Here is a 17,681-nt window from a genome sequence, read left to right as displayed (position 1 = left end):
CTCTCTCCTCCTGGGGTCCCAAGAGGTCCAGTCAGGCCCGTGCAACCCCAGGAGGCTGAGCCCCACAATGAAGGTGCAAGAAGGCGGCTCTCGCTGTGGCTTTCTGTGCATGTTTTGCTTGTAAAAGGCAACACAACAACTAGCAATTAACCCACTAGCAGCTCTGCCACCCCGTGAGAGGCACCTGTGAGTGCACCCTGCAGATGCCTGCTGCCTCGAGGCCAGGGCTCCCGGGGACCTGGCAACCACGTGGGCAGAACCCTGCCCCTCTGCATAAGCGTGTGTGATGGAGCTGGAGCCGAGCACCTGTGACGCGGAGCCGCTGCACAGTCCTGTCACAGGACTGCAGCTCCTGGCCCTGGGGACACAGGACAGGGGCTGCCCTCAGGGGAGATACCCGCCCAGGGCCCCCAGCACCTTCCAGAGCTTCCTGCAGCTGATCCCCCTCGAGCTTCGCCCTGGATCTCCAGCTCTCCAGACTTTCCCATCAGCAGCCAGACCAGCACCACAGAGCGCAAAGCTCTGCCATTCCCAAGCTCTGTTACCATCCAGGTCGCAAACCCACACCTTGCGGGCTTCCCCACTCCTGCCCAACTAGCCCCAGGGACCTAAGCACTCCGAACCCTCTCCTCCTTCCATCTGAGGTCACTACCACTCCTCACCCCAGCTCAGTCCTTAAGTGGAATCTTCACAACACTCCTCCTCCCACCCCTTCACCTCTGTTTATTAAGGATCTATACGTGCAAAGCAGGAGGCCTGCCCTTGGTGGGCCTACAGTCCACTGGCGGGTGGTCTGGAGGGACCAAGGGGCAGTAAGCAGGAAGGACTGGGGAAGGGGGGCTGTGCCCACACTGGCAGAACCAGGTCTTCAAACCTTGGGCTCACAGGCTGTGGGTTCAGGCATCTCCCCATTCCTCATTCACCTCCTGGAACCGTCAGGGCCTGGGAGTAAGGATCCCTCCACATGTGGGAAATATCAGCGCTAGAAGACCCAGGCAGCATGGAGGCCAATCCTCCACCTATTTTACAGAAAAGAAGAGTGAGGCAGGGAGGGAACAGGCTCTAGGGTCCAGAACCCAGCTCTCAGGTCCCGCCTCTGCCAGGAACCTTTTCTGCACTGACAAGATGAGTTGCGATGATGATGCTGGAAATGCCGAAGCACACAGAGGGGTCCTTCCTGACGACTCCTTCCCTTCCCTCCCTCCCTTCCCTGGCTCGGGGACTCCTCCCTCACCCCCTCCAAATGCCAATAGAGTGGGCCTGTTTCTGCAGTCACTTCATGATGCATCTGCCTTCCCCAGGGGTCACGGAGGCTCAGGGACCTGGCATTGGACCCTGACCAGCAGGTCTTGGGACTTGGTGTCCACACAGGGCCACAGCCAGAACCAGAAAGCAGGAGGCCATGGTGCTGCTCACCCTCTGTGCACCTTACAGGTGGGGCCAGCAAGGGCCAGGATGCTCCGCACAACCTGGCTCTCTGTTCTTCTCCTGATCCTCTTCGGGGCCACTTCCCAGAAGCCTTTGACTAAATCAGTTCGGTTTCCAAACTAATGACAAAGTCCTACCTCTCAACGGTCTGGCTTAGCATTGCCAGATAAAACACAAGGTGGGTGGCCAGTTAAATTTGAATTTCAGACAAAGGACAAAATTGGTTTTTGGTGTAAGTCTGTCTCAATTTCAGATACACAACAAATAATGTTTAGTTTGAGTAAATGTCCCATGCAATTTGGGATGTACAGTGCTTGTTTTCCATCTTTTCATTGTAAATCATACTTAATTGCTAAATCCAGCAGCCTAGGCTTGTTCCTTCATTGCTGCTCAGTGGCCCTCCCCCTGGGAAGGAAGGAAAGGCGGTGCCCCCCGCTAAGCCCCCAGAAGGCCTGCCTCCCAGCTGTCCCGACTCCCTCTGCACCTGGAAGTGGGGTCCCTTCCCGTAATCCCAATTCAGGGACCATCCCCATCTGGTTGAAGGCTGACCCTGGGGCGGGTGGAGGGGGCATTTCCCAGGGATTTCCCCCAACTCCTGGCCACCCTCCAAGTCCCTAGGGAATAAACTTGAAGGCAGAGTGGGCCAAAAGTTGGGTGGGGGTCCAAGCCCTAAAGCTGCTCCCTCAGGCTGGAAGCCACCCAGGGAAGGTGTCAAGGGAAGGAAAGGAGGTCTCCCAGCAAGGAGCAGCCAGAGAGAGAAGCAGGAAGGGAAAGAGGGGGAGGGGGAAGGGAGAGGAGAGGAAGGGAGGGGAGGGGCGGGGGGAGGGGAGGGGAGGGCCCCAGAGCTGGGGAGGAGGGAAAGGGGCGGGTCCCCAGCCCGGGAGGGGAGGGTCCCTGGGCTGGGAGGGTGCTGCTGGCGCAGGCGCATGCTCAGCTGTCCCTGCAATGCGGCGCCTCGTCCTCTATTAACCCAGTTCCACGGATTCTGCCGACCAGGCACTCATTATCCCCCAGCGCAGGGGTCGTCTTCCGGCTGTGGGTTGTGCGGGAGCCATGAGCACGCTGCAGTACCGGCTGCAGTAGGAAAGCCTCGGAGGCAGCTCCCACCTCCTGCACAAAGGGGTTGCAGGCAGCAGGCTTCGGGTGCAGGCTCAGCCCCAGCCCGAATGACCACAGAGACCTCAAGATGGTCCCTGTCCATCACACCTTTGAGCAGGGAGTGTCCTCGCAAGACAGAAGGTTCCCTGGGGAGACCAGGTGCCCCAGACAGGGAGCGGGGTGAGCTGCGAAAGGGCCTGTGGGTGGGAGGAGGACAGTGGTGAAACGGATCTCCTCACTGTCGGATAAGCTCAGGGCCTGGGAGGTGAGCCCCACTTGTGAAGTCAGCCCCACCTGGGAGCCTCACGCTGGCTCAGCCCTTGGCCTCCCCCAGCTGGTTGAAATCTAGAGGCCTCCACACCCAGGCTCTGCTAACCACCAGCTAGGGTACCCTGTGCAGTTCCCAGCTTCTGTGGGACTAAGCTTCCGCCCCACCCTGCCCCATCCCGTGTGAACGGGGAGCCCACGCTGAGCTCAGAGGGTGGGAGGACGTGAGACAATGCCGACCACGCCAGGCACACAGGAGCTCCACCCAGAGCTGAAGGCCATTCCAGGGCAGGGCCCTGCACCAGGGGCTGGGCGGGTGGGGGGCCCACAATGAGGCACGCTTTAAGACTTGTGTGCCTCTTTACCCCTAGTCAATTAATTCTCCTCTAACTGCTTTTGTTAACAGTAGTTTAATAATCTCTCATTATTCAGTACATTCACCAGCTTTGAATGTCTCACAATCCTCTATTTAATTAAGTATTAAATTTTTAAAAATCAAACTGTTAGAGCTTTGGCATCAGCTGGTGCAGCTCTGCAGCATCCGCCTGGCCAAGGATTTTGGTAACAGAGGGCCTGAGTGTTTCTGTGTCTGGAGCGGGCGTCCTCCTTCCTGCAGCTACATGCTACCGACCGCTTCTCATCACCTTGAAGGACCAAGGCTGCCCCCTCAGGCCTGGACAGGAGCACGTGTGGGACACTGGGGACACAGCACTCCCTGTGACTCTCAAGGAGTGAGGCCCCTCCACTGGCACTAGACCCAAATCAGGGGTGAAATGCAGCCAGGGAGGCTCCTGGAGCGTCCCCCAGAAGGCCTGAGCACCCAGCATCCCTCTCCCCACCCAACGCTTGCTCTCTGGGTCCCCTCTCCATCCCCCACCTCCCTGCATAACAGTGGGGAAGGCCATTTCAGAGAAGCCCTGCCCCACCACGATGGGAAAGAGTAAGCCAGCCAACCAGGCAGAGCCCGGGCCCGGCCCCCTGTCAGAAGGGGCGGTCACTTTCCAGAGCTTTCAGAGGCTCTGCTTTGGGAGCCAGGAGGCCACCAGATGAACCAGCTGCATCTGCCCTCAAAGAGCACGTGGTCAGTTAAGAACCAGCCAGGGTTGCCTGCCATGGGGCCTGGGGAGTTCCAGGCAGGGTGGCTGGCTGCCGGCGGGAGGATCCAGGACAGCTTCATGGAGGACGGGGCCCTGAGGCCTGCAGGCTGGGCGGGCCAGATGACAACAGAAAGCTACTGGGTATCCACGAGGAGTCCTCCAAAGCAGGACACAGAGGGTCTGGCCAGGAAGGGAGGCAGCGACATGGAGAGGGAAGGTCTCGGGGCCTTGCAACGTCCCTCTGAGGTAGACACTTTACAGCTGGGGACGTCTAGGATGACTGAGCCACCTGGCCACAGTCAGGCAGCTGAGCGATCAGGGTTGAAGCGGGACATTCACCTGCAAGTGTGTGTCCCATGGTGAGGCTCTGGGGCTCCAGCGAAGACCCCATCCCTCACCTCCCTGTTCCCCCTCAGCTAGGAAAGCCCAGAGGGACTGGGAGGGCTGGGGAACCTCAGGCTGGAGGAAGTGCCAGGTGTCCTCCCTCTGCGGTCTCAGCAGACCATCCAGCTGTCACTGTCCACCCCAAGAGGCAGGCTAGGGGCAGGAGAGGGGACACCAAGGCAACGCCCACAGTATCCAGTCAAGGCCAGCTCTGTCTGGGTCATTTTCTGGAGCCCCAGATTTCAACCCCAATGGGACAAGCTTCCCTCAAAGCCGGGACAGTGGGGCCAGCTCCCTCATCAAGAGTTCGGAGGCCCCGCCATGATCTAGGCTGTGTGGCCACAGTGGGGCCCCCAGGCTGTGACCTGCACACTTTGGAGCAGGACTCAGCACCGAGGGCAGACGACCCACTTGTGCAGGGGCTGTGTGACCCAATGATTCAACTCTGAGGAAGCCTCTGAATCGTTAGAAACACAAACACAGGCTGCATATGAGACAGTATCAAGGAATGACTGCCAGCTTTTCGGGATGAAGAAGCTCCTCTGGCTGTTTTTGGAACCCTTTCTGCTAGGGATGCATGCTGAGATATGTATGCACTGAGCAGTAAACGTCCCAGGGTCTAGGGCCCAGATGGAACAAGACTGGCTGAGAATTGATAATTTTGAAGCTGGGTTCGTTCTAGCATTTTCTCTGTATTTGGGAATGTTTGAAATTTTCCACAATAAAAAGTTAAACAGGAAAAAAAATGCCCAAGAAAATGGAAGAGCAAGGCTGTGCAGCCCTGGGTGGAGGGCTTGTGTACAATTCAAGGCAAAGCAGGAAGGGGTCGGCCTGCCCTCCAAAGCCGCACACTGCTGGGCATCTCTGCCCCTGCCCAGAGAGACATCCTGTGGGAAAGTCACAGCAGGGGGCTGGCTGCTGAGAATGCCAGGCAGTCCCCCAGCGGGCTGCCCCTTCCTCCTACCACCCCACCCGGCTTGCATCAGATGGGGCAACAGGCCAGGCACGCGGCTTGAGAGGCGCAAGCACTGGGGAGCAGGACCTGTGATGAGCCCCGGGGCGTCCAGCACAACACAAGGCAGCTCGGCTCTGCGGCCTGCGCGGTCAGCAGGACCCCAGGGTGCAGCCATCCTCTCACTCAGGTTCCCGATACCCTAAACCTTTCAGACTCTAGAGCACTTTGAGAATATAAATAGGGGGTGTGAGGTTAATTTAGAGGAGCTATGTAATTCCACAAAAACATATTCGGGTGGTTTTCTGCTTGAGCCTAACAAACTCCTACTCATCCTTCAACACCCATGCAACATGGCTTTTGGAGTGACTTTCTCTGACCCCTCCGGACTGCCTCTCCCGGGCCCCACCCAGCACACAGCATCGTCACTGCTGGTTTCAGGGTGTATCTGTTCATCTCTGTGTCCTCCGAGTAAACCTGTTAGATGAGTGAGTGTCTATGTCTAGGGCGTGTCTGAAGGGGTTCCTCTCTCCTCCTCCCGAGGTCTCCAACGATTGAGGAATGAGACAGAATGTCCAGAGGGGCCAGGAAGCCCTGGGTGTGACATGCCCCACGGTTCCTGGCCGAGGAGAAACAGACAGGGACGAAGTGACCCCGGAGGAGAAGCCAGCAGCACAGTGCTGCCCTGCATGTGCCCACAGGTGTGGGTCTGGCATCCAGGAGGGAGGGAAGGCCCCACGGGACTCAATTTGTGAAGAGAGGGGCCACACTGCCTGCAAATGTCCACAAGGCCTCAGGGCCTGAGGAGGTGCTGTCTCACACCTATGGCCCTGAGGAAGTGCTGTGGGTCTGTGTGGACAAGGCTTTGGGGGCCCCTGATAAGGAAAGGCCCAAGGTGGGTGGGGGTGGCTGGCTTTCAGGGACAGATGGAAAAGCAGGAGGGAGACAGCCAGCTGTGGCTTCTGGTTTCCCACACTAATAAATTTCACAGGCTTTTACAACACCAAGTTGACCAGCAAGCGACATTTTTGCCAAACTGAATTCACTGACACACATCACGGAGTCTCTCCCGAGGGTGGGGTTCCAGTGGGTCTGCCAACGTCGTCAGGAATTAGCTAGAGCCAGAAAAGTAGCAGCCTTCCTTCAACAGAACATCGCACAGCAGTGGGAAGGGACCCAGCCCACAGACACGCCCCAGAACATCACCCGAGCACAAGGCAGGTCGCAGTGGTCTCGAAACTCCACTTTCAGGCACAGACACAAGTGGGTGAAACGCCCATGTGGCAAAACCACAGAGAATCGAGGCAGGGATGAGCATCACATCAGGAGAGGGATGAGGGTTGGGGGGTGCCTGGGAGGCTCCAAGGTGAGGTTTTTGAGGTGCCTGCTCTTCTTGGCTTAGGGACCCCACCTTTGGGCTGCGTGATACTCCCCCCACTGCCCCCCAGGACATTTCATACTAGTGCCTCCACCAGTACCAGCCACAGAACATCAGGGAACACAGAAGCCCCCGGTGCAGTGCGCACGGCAAGCATGCAGGCGGCGCTGGCTTTGATATGGTTGCTGTCAATGCAGTGTAGCCGCAGGACCGGAGCCGGGCCTGGCATCTCCTCAGGTCTGAGTTTCAAGCCTGCTAGAGAAAGGCTGCTCTGGGCAGTGCCGGGACTCAGGGTCCAGCGAGGTCACTAGACACATGTGGGTCTTCGTCCACGATAGGGCAGCCACGGGACAAATGAGCTGCTCCCTGGGGCCAGGAGGATAGCAGGCTGTGGCCCACACTCACCATCCCCATGCCCGGGCTCAAGCCTGCAGCAGTCCCTGGGTGGTCACAGGGAAAATTTGGTCACCGCAGACAACCACACTGATCCACAACTCCCAGAGGCACAGGTTTGGAGGAGAGCAAAGGGCGGCCCACTCAGGGTCTGTGCACTCCGCAGACACCCCAGGACCCTGGCCAGGCCTCTTGGCATCAGCAGCTCCCTGCCCTCTGCTCCCAGTGACATCTGCACCCCCCAGTACCTCAATCACCCTTGGTCCCACCTACAATGACACACTCAGGCTGGTGTCCCCTCTTGCCCCAGTCACATGGCTCAGTCCCTGGAGCCTTCCAGGACATCCCTCCTGAGTCTGGACTGAAATCCTGGCTCCAGAGGCCACTCCTTCCTCCTCCCACCTCCTTGTCCCAACACCCCGGAGCTCATCGAAGCTGACCCTCGGAGCAAGTAGCCCTCACCTCTGCGCACTGCTCTCCCAGCCAAGGGCCAACTCCAGGACCCCCACCTGCCTCACTCCAGGCCTCTGGGGTACCCAAAGCATCTTCCCAAGCAGGAACCGGGAGTTCCTCTCATTCCCCCAGCTCAGCCTGGGCTGGTCCCAGCCTCACTGCCCGAGGGCCAGAGCCCCATTCCACAGGCTCCATCAGGCTCATACACATGCATGTGTGCACAGACACGTGTGTGAAGACCTCCTCTCTGTGGCACCCTGTGACAGGCAGGGAGTGTCCCAGTCTCAGGGATGTCCCCTGGAGACCCCCAGGTACTGGCCACAGCCATACCTGAGCACTGCCCACTTATGAGCAGTTCTGTGTCTTGAACAAGAAAAAACAAGTTGGCTGCCCTAGGTCCTGGAACACGGGCTGGGCACCCAGGGGGCCGACAGAGCTGACCAGCAGGCGGTCCATGTCCAGCTGTGTGGAGTCACAGGGCAGAGGAGCCACCCAGGCCCCGCACCTTGCGGAGAATGGTTGGGAGCACATGCCTCTGGACCTGCCCCAGCCCACTTCTCAATGTCCCTGCTGGGGCCTCTGCAGTGCCACCCTCCCATAGCCCCTTGTGGGCTGGGAGGCCCACACGGGGACTGACCCAGCCCTGGGCACTGCCAAGCCCCTTCGCGGGTCAGTGATGAGGAGGTGGACAAGGGCTGGGACAGGAGCAGGTCCCACTGCAGCCTAAAGGACCTCCCCGCAGCCTGGTGTCAGAAAATGCTCCCAAGAAGGGGAAACACGTATGGCCTGGTACACAGCAGGTGCTCAAACAATGCTGACATATCACTCCACAAATCACACAGGCCCACCCCAACAGGTGGCTGGATGACTGTAAACTGCAGGCCACAGACAGCAGGCAGCTCTCTCACCAACCCAGGGAACGCCTGTCTCTGCCCACATTTGGCCTCAGCATCTGGCGGCCTCGCCAGATGGGTCAGGGCCTCTCCAGCTCCCAATTAGCTCAGATTTGTGCCCTGGGAGGGGAGAGGCTGAGAGCGGAAGACAGGGGCTTCGCTTGGCTCCTCTACCAGGGCATCATCCGGCCCCTCCTCCACGGATCCCACTGCATGGGCAGCGACAGGGGGCTGCCACCTCAATAAGGCAGGCACCCACCCCACACCTGCCTCCACAGCCCCTCCGGGCACCCTGGCACACCCTACCTTGGGGCTCCAGCAGGACCCCTGCCCTAGTCCCTCCCCACTGCCTCCTCAGATCTTCGCTCCAGCCACAGAAGCTGCCCCAGGCGGCCTCTGACCGTCACCATCGGATTTGCTGTGTGCTGACTTTGGGTTTTGTTTGTCCTCGACCTGCCCCACAGGACAAGGGCAGGGAAACCCTGGGAAGGCAGGGGACTGTCTGCTCCATCGCCACCTGCAGCGCCCAGAGCTGACCATCGCCAGCAGGGCTCGGAAGGCCCGTGATGCGGCACATCCACAGGCCGAGGGCCACCTGGGGCCAGCACCAGGCGAGGCCCTTCCTCGCACACACCCTGCACGTCTGAGAAGCCCTCCCAGGGCAGGCGGGAGTGCCCTGCCACTGTGTAGAAGACTGGGGGTCTGTTAGTTAAGAAACTGCCGGGTCACCTCCCAATCGGCCATGACACCAGGTCTCTGCTGTCAGAAGGCAGATGGCCAATTGCAGCATTGCCCAGTTACCCAAAACTTTGTCACTGAGCTGTCGTCTGGCACACGGCTCTCAGGGCAGATGACATCACCCAACCACCATGGCGGGCTGGCCACGTTGAACTTCTCCCGCTCCAGCTCTGGGGGCAGAGACCCCAATACACTTGGGAAGGGGAGATGAAGTGGGGCCCTGAGAACACCCTAACCAGAGCGCAAAAGTACGTCCAGGGGTCTGAGGGTCTCTCGGCACTCCCACCAGCCCAGGCCCCACCAGACCAGAGGCGCCCTCAAGTCCCCAACACTCCTGTGCCTCCCTCCGCCACAGCCTTCACTCCAGGAACCCCACTGCATGTGTTGGAGCCACAGGCCAGATGGGCCAAGTGCCGGCCGAGCCTGGGGGGGGCCTGCCGCCCAGTCCACAGGGCTCACCTCTAAAGCCCCTGCCCCAGCCTGACAGCAGCTTCGCCGGACACTCCCCATGCCCTACCTCTGGCCGACAGCTTCTTGGTGTTGATGATCTTGGCTGCATACTCGTGGCCGGTGCAGAGCTTGACACAGCGTCGGACCACAGAGAAAGCCCCCCTGGGGAGGGAAACGGGGGAGCGAGAGACAGAGACAGAGACAGACAAGGAGAAAGAGAGAGAGCCGATTAATCTCCCCATAAACACTCCCCATTAAGCATCAGCCACCAGCCCAGCCTCGGGCAGATGGCTGTGAGTCAGAAACGGTGAGGAAGGGGTGCCCCTCACAAGCCACACTCAGCTGGCCCCACTAAACACCAGCAGGACAGAGGCTGGCTTCCCGATGGCTGGCAGAGCCCTGGAAGATGGCACGTCCTGGAGGGTTGTGCAGAGGAGGAGGATCAGTCAGGTCCTGGCGAGGGTGGCAGAGGGGCCCCATTCAGCTCCTGTGTGACCCACAGGCCCGCATCCTTGTGGGTTGGCTGGACCAAGAGTCCATGTCCAGGGCCTCTCAGCAGGCACCCTCGGGGGCTGTGCACCACGTCCATGAGGCCCTGCTGAGTCCTCCCCAGGGGGAAATGAAGCTGGCCTTGTCTGGAAGGCCCAGCTCCAGAGGGCAGTTATATTGGGATTTGGTGCAGTCGGACACAGGGGCTCACAGAAGGTTTTGTAGGGAGGGAGAAACATCACATCATTAAACTGCAAAGCTGGAGGAGAGGGCCCCAAGAGCCTCCACTGTCCAGGAGTCATCGCAGAGGCCATGGAGGCCCAGGGTGGGGGTCAAGGGCCATTCATGAATCGACAGCCTGGGTGGGGAGAGGGGAGGAGGGATGGGGGACAGAGGGAGTGGACCAGCACCAACCATGACCCAGAGCCCAAGAGACACAAGGAAGGAATCGGGTTAAGGCTGCTGAGGCCATCGAGAGAGAATCTGAGCGCGCCCCACAAAGCCTGGCCTGCAGAGGGCACCCCGAGGGAGTCAGTGCCACCCAAGGGGAGCCACAGAGCCCGTGAGGAAGGAGGAGAGGAGCTGGTGCCCACCAGGAGGCCCTGCAGAATCTGACTGTCACCACAGTTGATTTGATTTGCTTTCAGATCATTTTCTAAGAACAGCACACATTAAGCAAGGGGCCTGGGCAGGAAATGTCACATGAAGGGTCTGAGTCCAGACAGAAGGGCCAGAGGATGCTCTCAGGCTGAGGTTGGGAGAAACGGGGGCTCGGAGGAAGCCCACCACCAGGCAGGCACCCACCAGTACAAACCCGAGCACGCACAACCCTCCTGTGTCTGCACCTGCAAAGTCCGGACTCCCCTACAGGAACAGCCTCCGCTCCCAGACAGCCTCCTCGGCCTGGACAGCCTGAGAAACCCAAACAGGCGTCCAGGTCAAGGTCTCTGCGTAGCGGAAGAGTAGTGTCTTACATACAAACACCGTTTTATCTATGGTCCTTCATGGAGGTAAATCTTTGTAAAAGGTACTGTTCAATTCCTTGGAAAGATAAATAATTACACTAAATATCTAATGGAACATTTTCTTAATGACTCAGGTCTTATGATCAGTGATTGTGCTTGGACGGCCGCTGAACTGCGTCTTCACTTTTTAAAGTCAACCCATGAACAGGGACAGGGGCTGTCTCAGGAGATGCGGGGGGGGCGCCCACTATTCACTCTGCATTCTCTTGTTCTGCTTGATTTTTTTCACTGTGTGCATTGGTTACATTCTCAAAATGTTTTTTAAGAAAAATATAAACAGAAGATTATTGTTTTTAACATATGACATTAACTTGGGAGACTGAGGTGAGGGCAAAGACCACGGGCTTTTTGCCTGTTCTGGCTTCAATCCTTGTCAGTCACTTCCTGGTTAGAAGGGGTGACACAGCTCTCTGAGCCTCAGTTTCCCCATCCATATGACCAAGCATAAGGGCCTCCTGGGGCCACCGTGTGGCTGTTTGCAGGACTTCTTGCTCACGAGAGGTGAGAGCTTCCGGAAAGGAGTCCTGAGCTGCCATCTGTCGCACTCTGATCCCTAGAGGGCACAGTGGATGCAGGGCTGACCCGGCAGCCTCCACTGCGTGTTCTGGACCAGGTCCTGAAGGGAGCGGGGAGTCCGGGTCTCCCTGCGCCAGGACCCAACCTCACACTGCAGGGCAGACCCTCAGTGGGAAGTTCAACAGACTGCACATCTATGGCAAGCTCATGATGCCTGTATGGCACTGCCATGGTGAGCCCGCCCCCGGAGCAGGGAGGAGACTCAAGCGCAGCTTCCCACCAGCACAGCAGGCTCCCGGCTGCTGGCCGGACTCAGACAGGTACAGGAGTACAGGACGCAAGCCACAGCTGTTCCCCAGCACACAGCATCCACGCACCATACCACCAAGAGCCTGACGGCAGGTGGATGGGTCGGGGGACCACTCCAGCCAACTCCTCTCCCCTCCCTGGGTCAGACAGCCCCTTTCTCCCCTGCAGAAGGCTCCGGAGAGCCCCTGCACCATCAGCCTGGGTCTGGGCAGTCAGCAATCTGGGGAAGGCAGGGCAGGGAACACAGGCAAGACAGCCAGAGCCAGAGGGCCAAGGCCAGGCAGCGCTGCTGAGGAAGGAAGAGGGTGTGGCTAGGGGCCTGGGGATGAGTGTGGAGTGGGAGCACCAGGCCGCACAGCTGCAGTGACACAGGAGGTGGCAGGCACAGCACCAGGCACCCGGTGAACATTCAGGAAGGGCCCAGGGGTGCAGCGCCTGGGGGTGAAGAAGGCCCTGCTCTCGGACACAGGCCTGCAGGTGGGGTGGAGGTCACCCTCAAGAAGAGACAACAGGGTCTCCTTTCCCAGTGACTCAGATGGTCCCAGAGGGAGAAGGTGGCCAGCTGGGGGAAGGGGCAAGAGGGCCACTCCCAAGGAGACCACTGCTCCCGGCACCCCACCCCTGGGCTCTGCCTCTCCCACGCTTTCCGTCCCTTACTGCAGCCCTGGACCTTCTCTGAGCCCCAATGTCATCGCCACCCCCAATCTCTCCCTCTCCTCTCTCCTCTGGGGAACTTAAGGAATGTATGCTTAAGTTGCCCGCCCCCCGGTCACCTCCCCTACTTCCCCTAAAGAGCACCCTGGAAGGGGCTCCTCCCCACACCGGCTGTCTGCCACACCCATCCTGCCATCTCCCCAGGGCACTTGGGCTGGCAGCTGTGGATCCACCTCTGCCTCTTCCCCTTCCCGGTGGTTCTGCCACTCGACAGATGTCAGTCTGTCACAGGAAGTCCCCTTGGAAGTGTCAACCCTCTGAGAAGTGGCCACAAACACGTTTAGCATGAGCCAGGCAGGCCATGGCTGGGGCCCCAACATCTCTGGCTCCTCCAACAGCAAAGAAGCCAGCACCATCACCATCCTCCCTTGTGACTCAGTGCGTGCCCATCAGAGTTTATAAACATTGAGAGACAACGCTGACAAACAGCCTAGATCTGTATCGCAAGCCTGTCCCCGCTGCCAAGGGCAAACTCCTATGCATCCCTCAAGATCCAGTGCAAATAGCCCCCCGCTTTCCCAGCTCGCACAGAAAGTCAGCTTGGCCTTTGGATATTGCCTTTCGCACATCCCTTAGGTCAGTTTACTTATTTACCTGTTCGCTTCTGCCACTCCCCTTTCCAGTGGCTCTCTGTGGGCAGAGTGCCCTACACTCTGGACCCAGGTATCAGGCACAGTGCCTGGGCTGTGATACACGAGCAAGAACTGACCTACAAGCAACACAGTGGGCTGTGGAGCAGGGGCTGCTGGGTCTCAGGGCTTGTCCAGCCCAGCAGTACAGAAAGAGCCCCTGGAGTGTCCCAGCAGGAGGGGACTCAGCAAGGTGTCCAGGGCCTGTGGGGAGATGGGTCTGAGATACACTGAGGCCACAAGGCCCTGATCAGAACCAGAGAGTACCCCAAGTAAACAAGGCCCCTTCCTTCCCCACCCTGCCCACTGCACAGACAGGCTTGAAACCCCATCTGCTTGTCCAGAAGCACAAGTGGGCCTAACAGGTGGCAGCGTCATGCTCAGGCTCAGCAAAGAACGCCTTGGGTGCCACTGCAGGTGCGCAGACTGACCACCAGCCTGCCCCTGGGGTGCGGCCCATCCCAGGCAGCTGCAAGGGCACAGCGGGTTGGAACAAAGACAGGAAGAAGCTGGAAGAGCGTAGCCCTGTGGGATCCCAGGTCAATGGTCCCGCGGGCTGCAAACTGCATCTGAACATCAAGGTTGCCCGCACGATGGCCCACGTGGGAAGACTGCGACTGAGCCGCGCTGAAAGCGATTTGAATAACCTGTTCAGATCATGAGGCCCCTGGGCACCAAGCATATGATGGGGCTTTTAAAATCAAATAAAGCTAATTAAAACAAGAAAATATTCTTTGAGTCCTTGCTTTGTGGAAGGCTCTGAACACTGTCTCATTTACAGTGGGATCAACAGTACCAGGGAAACCTGTCCTGAGAGAGAAGGGGAAGAATTAATTCTGGGCGGGCATGGAGCCCTGCAACTGAGCCGCCCGTTTCTATGACTGCACTTGCTCGGGCACCTCCTTCATCGTAGTGGGGCTCAGTCTTCTTGCGTGATAATGGGGTGAAGGCCACCTTCGAGGAGAGGTGCTGAGTAGCTGCCCTGACTGCGGCCACCCAGGGCAGCCAGTGTTTCACAGGCATCCTGTGGGTTCCCGGGGCTTCACGGGCAGAGGCGGCGGGATGTGGCACTGTCTGCAGGATGACCCATCCGCCTCTGTCTCCTCCTCGTATCTAGTCTGTGGCTCCTCTGGCTCCACAACAGACTGCTGGTCCAGGCCCTGGTTTTCCCAGCTCTGAGCTGTCCCCTTGCCCCCCACCCGTCCCCCCGTGCCTGCCTCTTCCCTCCAGTGCCCACTTGTAAGCAGCCACCTGTTGCCGACTATCCGTGGAGCTCCCCACTGTAGGTGGCTCTGTGGACTGCCCCGCTCTCCACCAGGTCATGCTGCTCGCTCTGCCGCCCTCCCGAGCTGCCCACACCTCTCCCAAGTGAGCCGGGAGGAGGCGTGTCCCTAAGCAGCATGGCTGGAGCTCGTGTGAGGGCCCAGAGAGCAGGAAGGTGCTGAGTCTTGCCTTGCCCCCAGCAAGGTCACACAACAGCCCCTCTAGGGACCTCTCATGCCTCACCTTCACTGGTGAAGACTGGGGGTTATCATGATTATTGGCTCTTGGGGTGCCAGTTAAGACACTTGGTAATGACACCAGGGAAGGAAGGTCACACAAACCCTCCTCAGGCGCCCTCCCCAGCCACCTCACAAGAGCTGGTGACTTCCATCAGTAAGGGGCAGTGATTGTCCCCCTACGCAGAATGAGGTGACACGTGTACAAGCCACAACACAGTATCCAGCAACCAGAAAGCGCTAGCAGCGCGATTCTGCTCCCAGGACGGCATGGGCGGGGACCTGAGCCCCCGGGACTGCTTTGTGCCTGTGATCCCCACAAGAGGATGCTGAGTTTCCACAGGGCAGCGCTCGGCCACGCGTGATCAAAGCGGCCTCCAAGTCAGCCCACTCAACGCTTGGATTCCATTTCCTTAGTGGAAATTTCAGAGGCAGCAGCTTCTCTCCCTGTTCCTCTCTCTGCCTCCCGCGGCCCGAGTCCATGCCGTCCAGTTTCTGCCCCAAGCGCTGGGGCCTGTGCCACCCGAGCCAGGGCTGCCTGCCTCAATCCTGAGCCTTGCAGTTTGGTTGCAGTTCACAGGCATGCATGCGCACACAGACGCACACACACACGCACACACACACACGTGAGCTCTCCTCAGACGTTGCAGAATGGGCTGGAAACTCCCCCTCGGACTCCCAACAACAGTGACAGCCAAGGGCCATGGGACCCCTTCAATCTACAGAAAGGCTACCCACAAGTCCAGGAGGTTCTTACATTTGAGAGCTGAAAGAAGCCAAGGAGCCTTGAGTAAAAGCAAAAGATCCAGGCCTGGATGACTTGTTCTGTAAATTGAAATTTCCCATCCGGGTTTTGCGTGTGACACTCCCCACGTGGGCCAGGCGCTGTCTCCCTAGCAACGAGCACAGCCCCCTCCTCCCGCAGGTCCTCCAGAGCAGGTCCTTCTGGAAGAGTCTGGGCCAGTCACAGAAGCACTCTCAGGCTGACAGCTTTATTTCCTGATGTAAATTAATAAACGGTTGTTCTGAAACCAGCCTCAGGCCACCTAGGTCCTTTCTTACCTGGCTGGCCCCAAGTGGGCTCCATGAGGAGGCCTGGGCCAGGGGTTGGGGACCGCCCAGCAGGCACAAGTCCAGGGACTGCATGGGGACCTACATGTTTTTCTTGTGTGGGTGAAACTAAATCAAACTGTTATTTATCTGTGTGTTAGCTTAAAAACACGGTTCCCGCCTTTGATTAAAATGAGCTCTTGGGAGTGCAGGAGGGGAGGTCCTTTTATACTCGAATCTTGACCTAAGCAATTTGGTGGAAACGGTAACTTTTATATGGAACAGAGTGATGAGGTTGCTGTGGGTTTTTTCTTTTGTGTGTTTTTCTAATTATGATAATACAAAAACCTAATTCACGTTCACAGTAGATGGAATGTATGCTTCTATTATTGTTAAATTTACGACGTTTGCCATGGAGTAAACAAGAGGGTCTACAGAAAGCGTTGATGTCACCTCCAAAACCCGCAACACGGTCAGTAGGGCCCACCGATGTTTGTATTTGTGCAAGTGTGCAGCTCTGCAGCAGGGGGAGGTGTCTTCTTACACAATTAGGGGGCTCTTGTCGCCACTTTCCACTTTCTCCTCTCGCTATGTCCCCTGTGCTGTTAATGAAGCCCCAACTGCGTGATCTGACAGCTGCATACTTCTTTGTCCGTGGATACCGTCCTGTGGATGCCTGCATGGTATTTACCCCTCCCCAGCCTCTCTGGCCCTGGGGTTCGAGCAAGGGAGGAGAGTGTCTGGGCTCCTGAGGAGTTTCGGACAAACGTGTGCCCCGCCAGGCAGGAGCTGGAGTCCCCAGGCCCAGAGCAACATCCCACAGGGAGGCGGGTGGCCATCCTTCCCTGAATGGCAGGATGTCCCCCAGGCAGGTGCAAGCCGAGCTCCCAGGGCTGGGTCGTCCACTCCCGCCCAGGACCCAGACATCCCAGGTTCTAAAAACTAGGTCTGAGGTGACCCTACTGGAGACGAGCAGCTGAACACACTCACTTCTGTTTGTGAGCACCCAAACTCGCTTATGGCCTGGGCCGGCACCCAAGCACATGCCTTATCAGTATGGGAGTGACTATTTTTGTATTTGACTTTTGTATTTGATATCACTTCACACATGAGTCCCACATTTTGACCGAGATCATATACTCACTTACAGGAAAGATCAATCCCTCAAGTTGACGCACCATGGATAGCTGGGTGCTTCCTTGATTAGCAAGCGTTTAGGAAGTCTCTAACTTCCCTTCTCAAAAATGGCCTGCCATGACTGTTTCACTTATTTCAGTAGCATTCACTTCCAAAAGCACAATTCACGTCACCAGCAATGGAAAACCATTCTTCCAAACTTGGAATCTGGGTGGTTCATACAGCCCCAGAAAGAGTTCCCAAAGCTCTCTCCTGCTTTGGACCAAGGGCTCCCCAACACCAGCTTCGGAGCCCATTGAGAGCTGAAGTCCTAACTTATCCACATTTTATGAGTCTGCTCGAGCTGCTGCAGCACAGTACCACCAACCAGGTGGCTTCAACAGCAGATACTTATTTTCTTGCAGTTCTGGTGGCCAGAAGGCAGAGATCGGAGCTGGTTCCCTTCTAGGGCTTCAAGGAAGAATCTGTTCCGTAGCTCTCTCCTGGATTCCGGTGCTGCTTGCAATCCTTGGTGCTAGTTGGCTTCTAGATGCATCATCCCAATGTCTGCCTTCACACTTACATGGTATTCTCTGTGTGTGTGTCTCTGTGTCCAAGAACACCCGTTTGATAAGAACACCAGTCATATCTCCAACATGGCCTCATCCTAACTTGACTAATTATATTGGCAACTATCCTACTTCCAAATACAGTTGCATTTTGAGGACTGGGCTTCCACGTACATGAATTCTGGGGCAGTTCAGCCCAGGATGCATGCTGTGAGCCCAGGATGCATGCTGTGA

At 57.8% G+C, this 17,681-nt stretch overlaps 2 protein-coding genes across 12 annotated transcripts in view; one reads left to right on the top strand and one right to left on the bottom strand.

Moving 5' to 3' along the window:
- Positions 1 to 17,681, top strand: part of OGDH (oxoglutarate dehydrogenase) — a 470,461-nt gene that overhangs the window by 43,581 nt on the left and 409,199 nt on the right. The window lies entirely within an intron of this gene.
- Positions 1 to 17,681, bottom strand: part of CAMK2B (calcium/calmodulin dependent protein kinase II beta) — a 104,659-nt gene that overhangs the window by 54,470 nt on the left and 32,508 nt on the right. For all 11 annotated transcript variants that reach the window (XM_021675882.2, XM_021675877.2, XM_021675876.2 and 8 more), the window contains exon 2: positions 9,599 to 9,693. In XM_021675882.2, coding sequence (XP_021531557.1) covers positions 9,599 to 9,693 — 95 coding nt within the window. The remainder of the gene's footprint in view (positions 1 to 9,598; positions 9,694 to 17,681) is intronic.

Source organism: Aotus nancymaae, unplaced genomic scaffold (assembly GCF_030222135.1).
Source record: "Aotus nancymaae isolate 86718 unplaced genomic scaffold, 86718_ANA_hifiasm-v0.15.2.pri h1tg000065l, whole genome shotgun sequence".
Classification (NCBI taxonomy): domain Eukaryota; kingdom Metazoa; phylum Chordata; class Mammalia; order Primates; family Aotidae; genus Aotus; species Aotus nancymaae.
The sequence above is the reverse complement of the archived record's forward strand: the minus strand, read 5'-3'. Positions and strand labels throughout refer to the sequence as shown.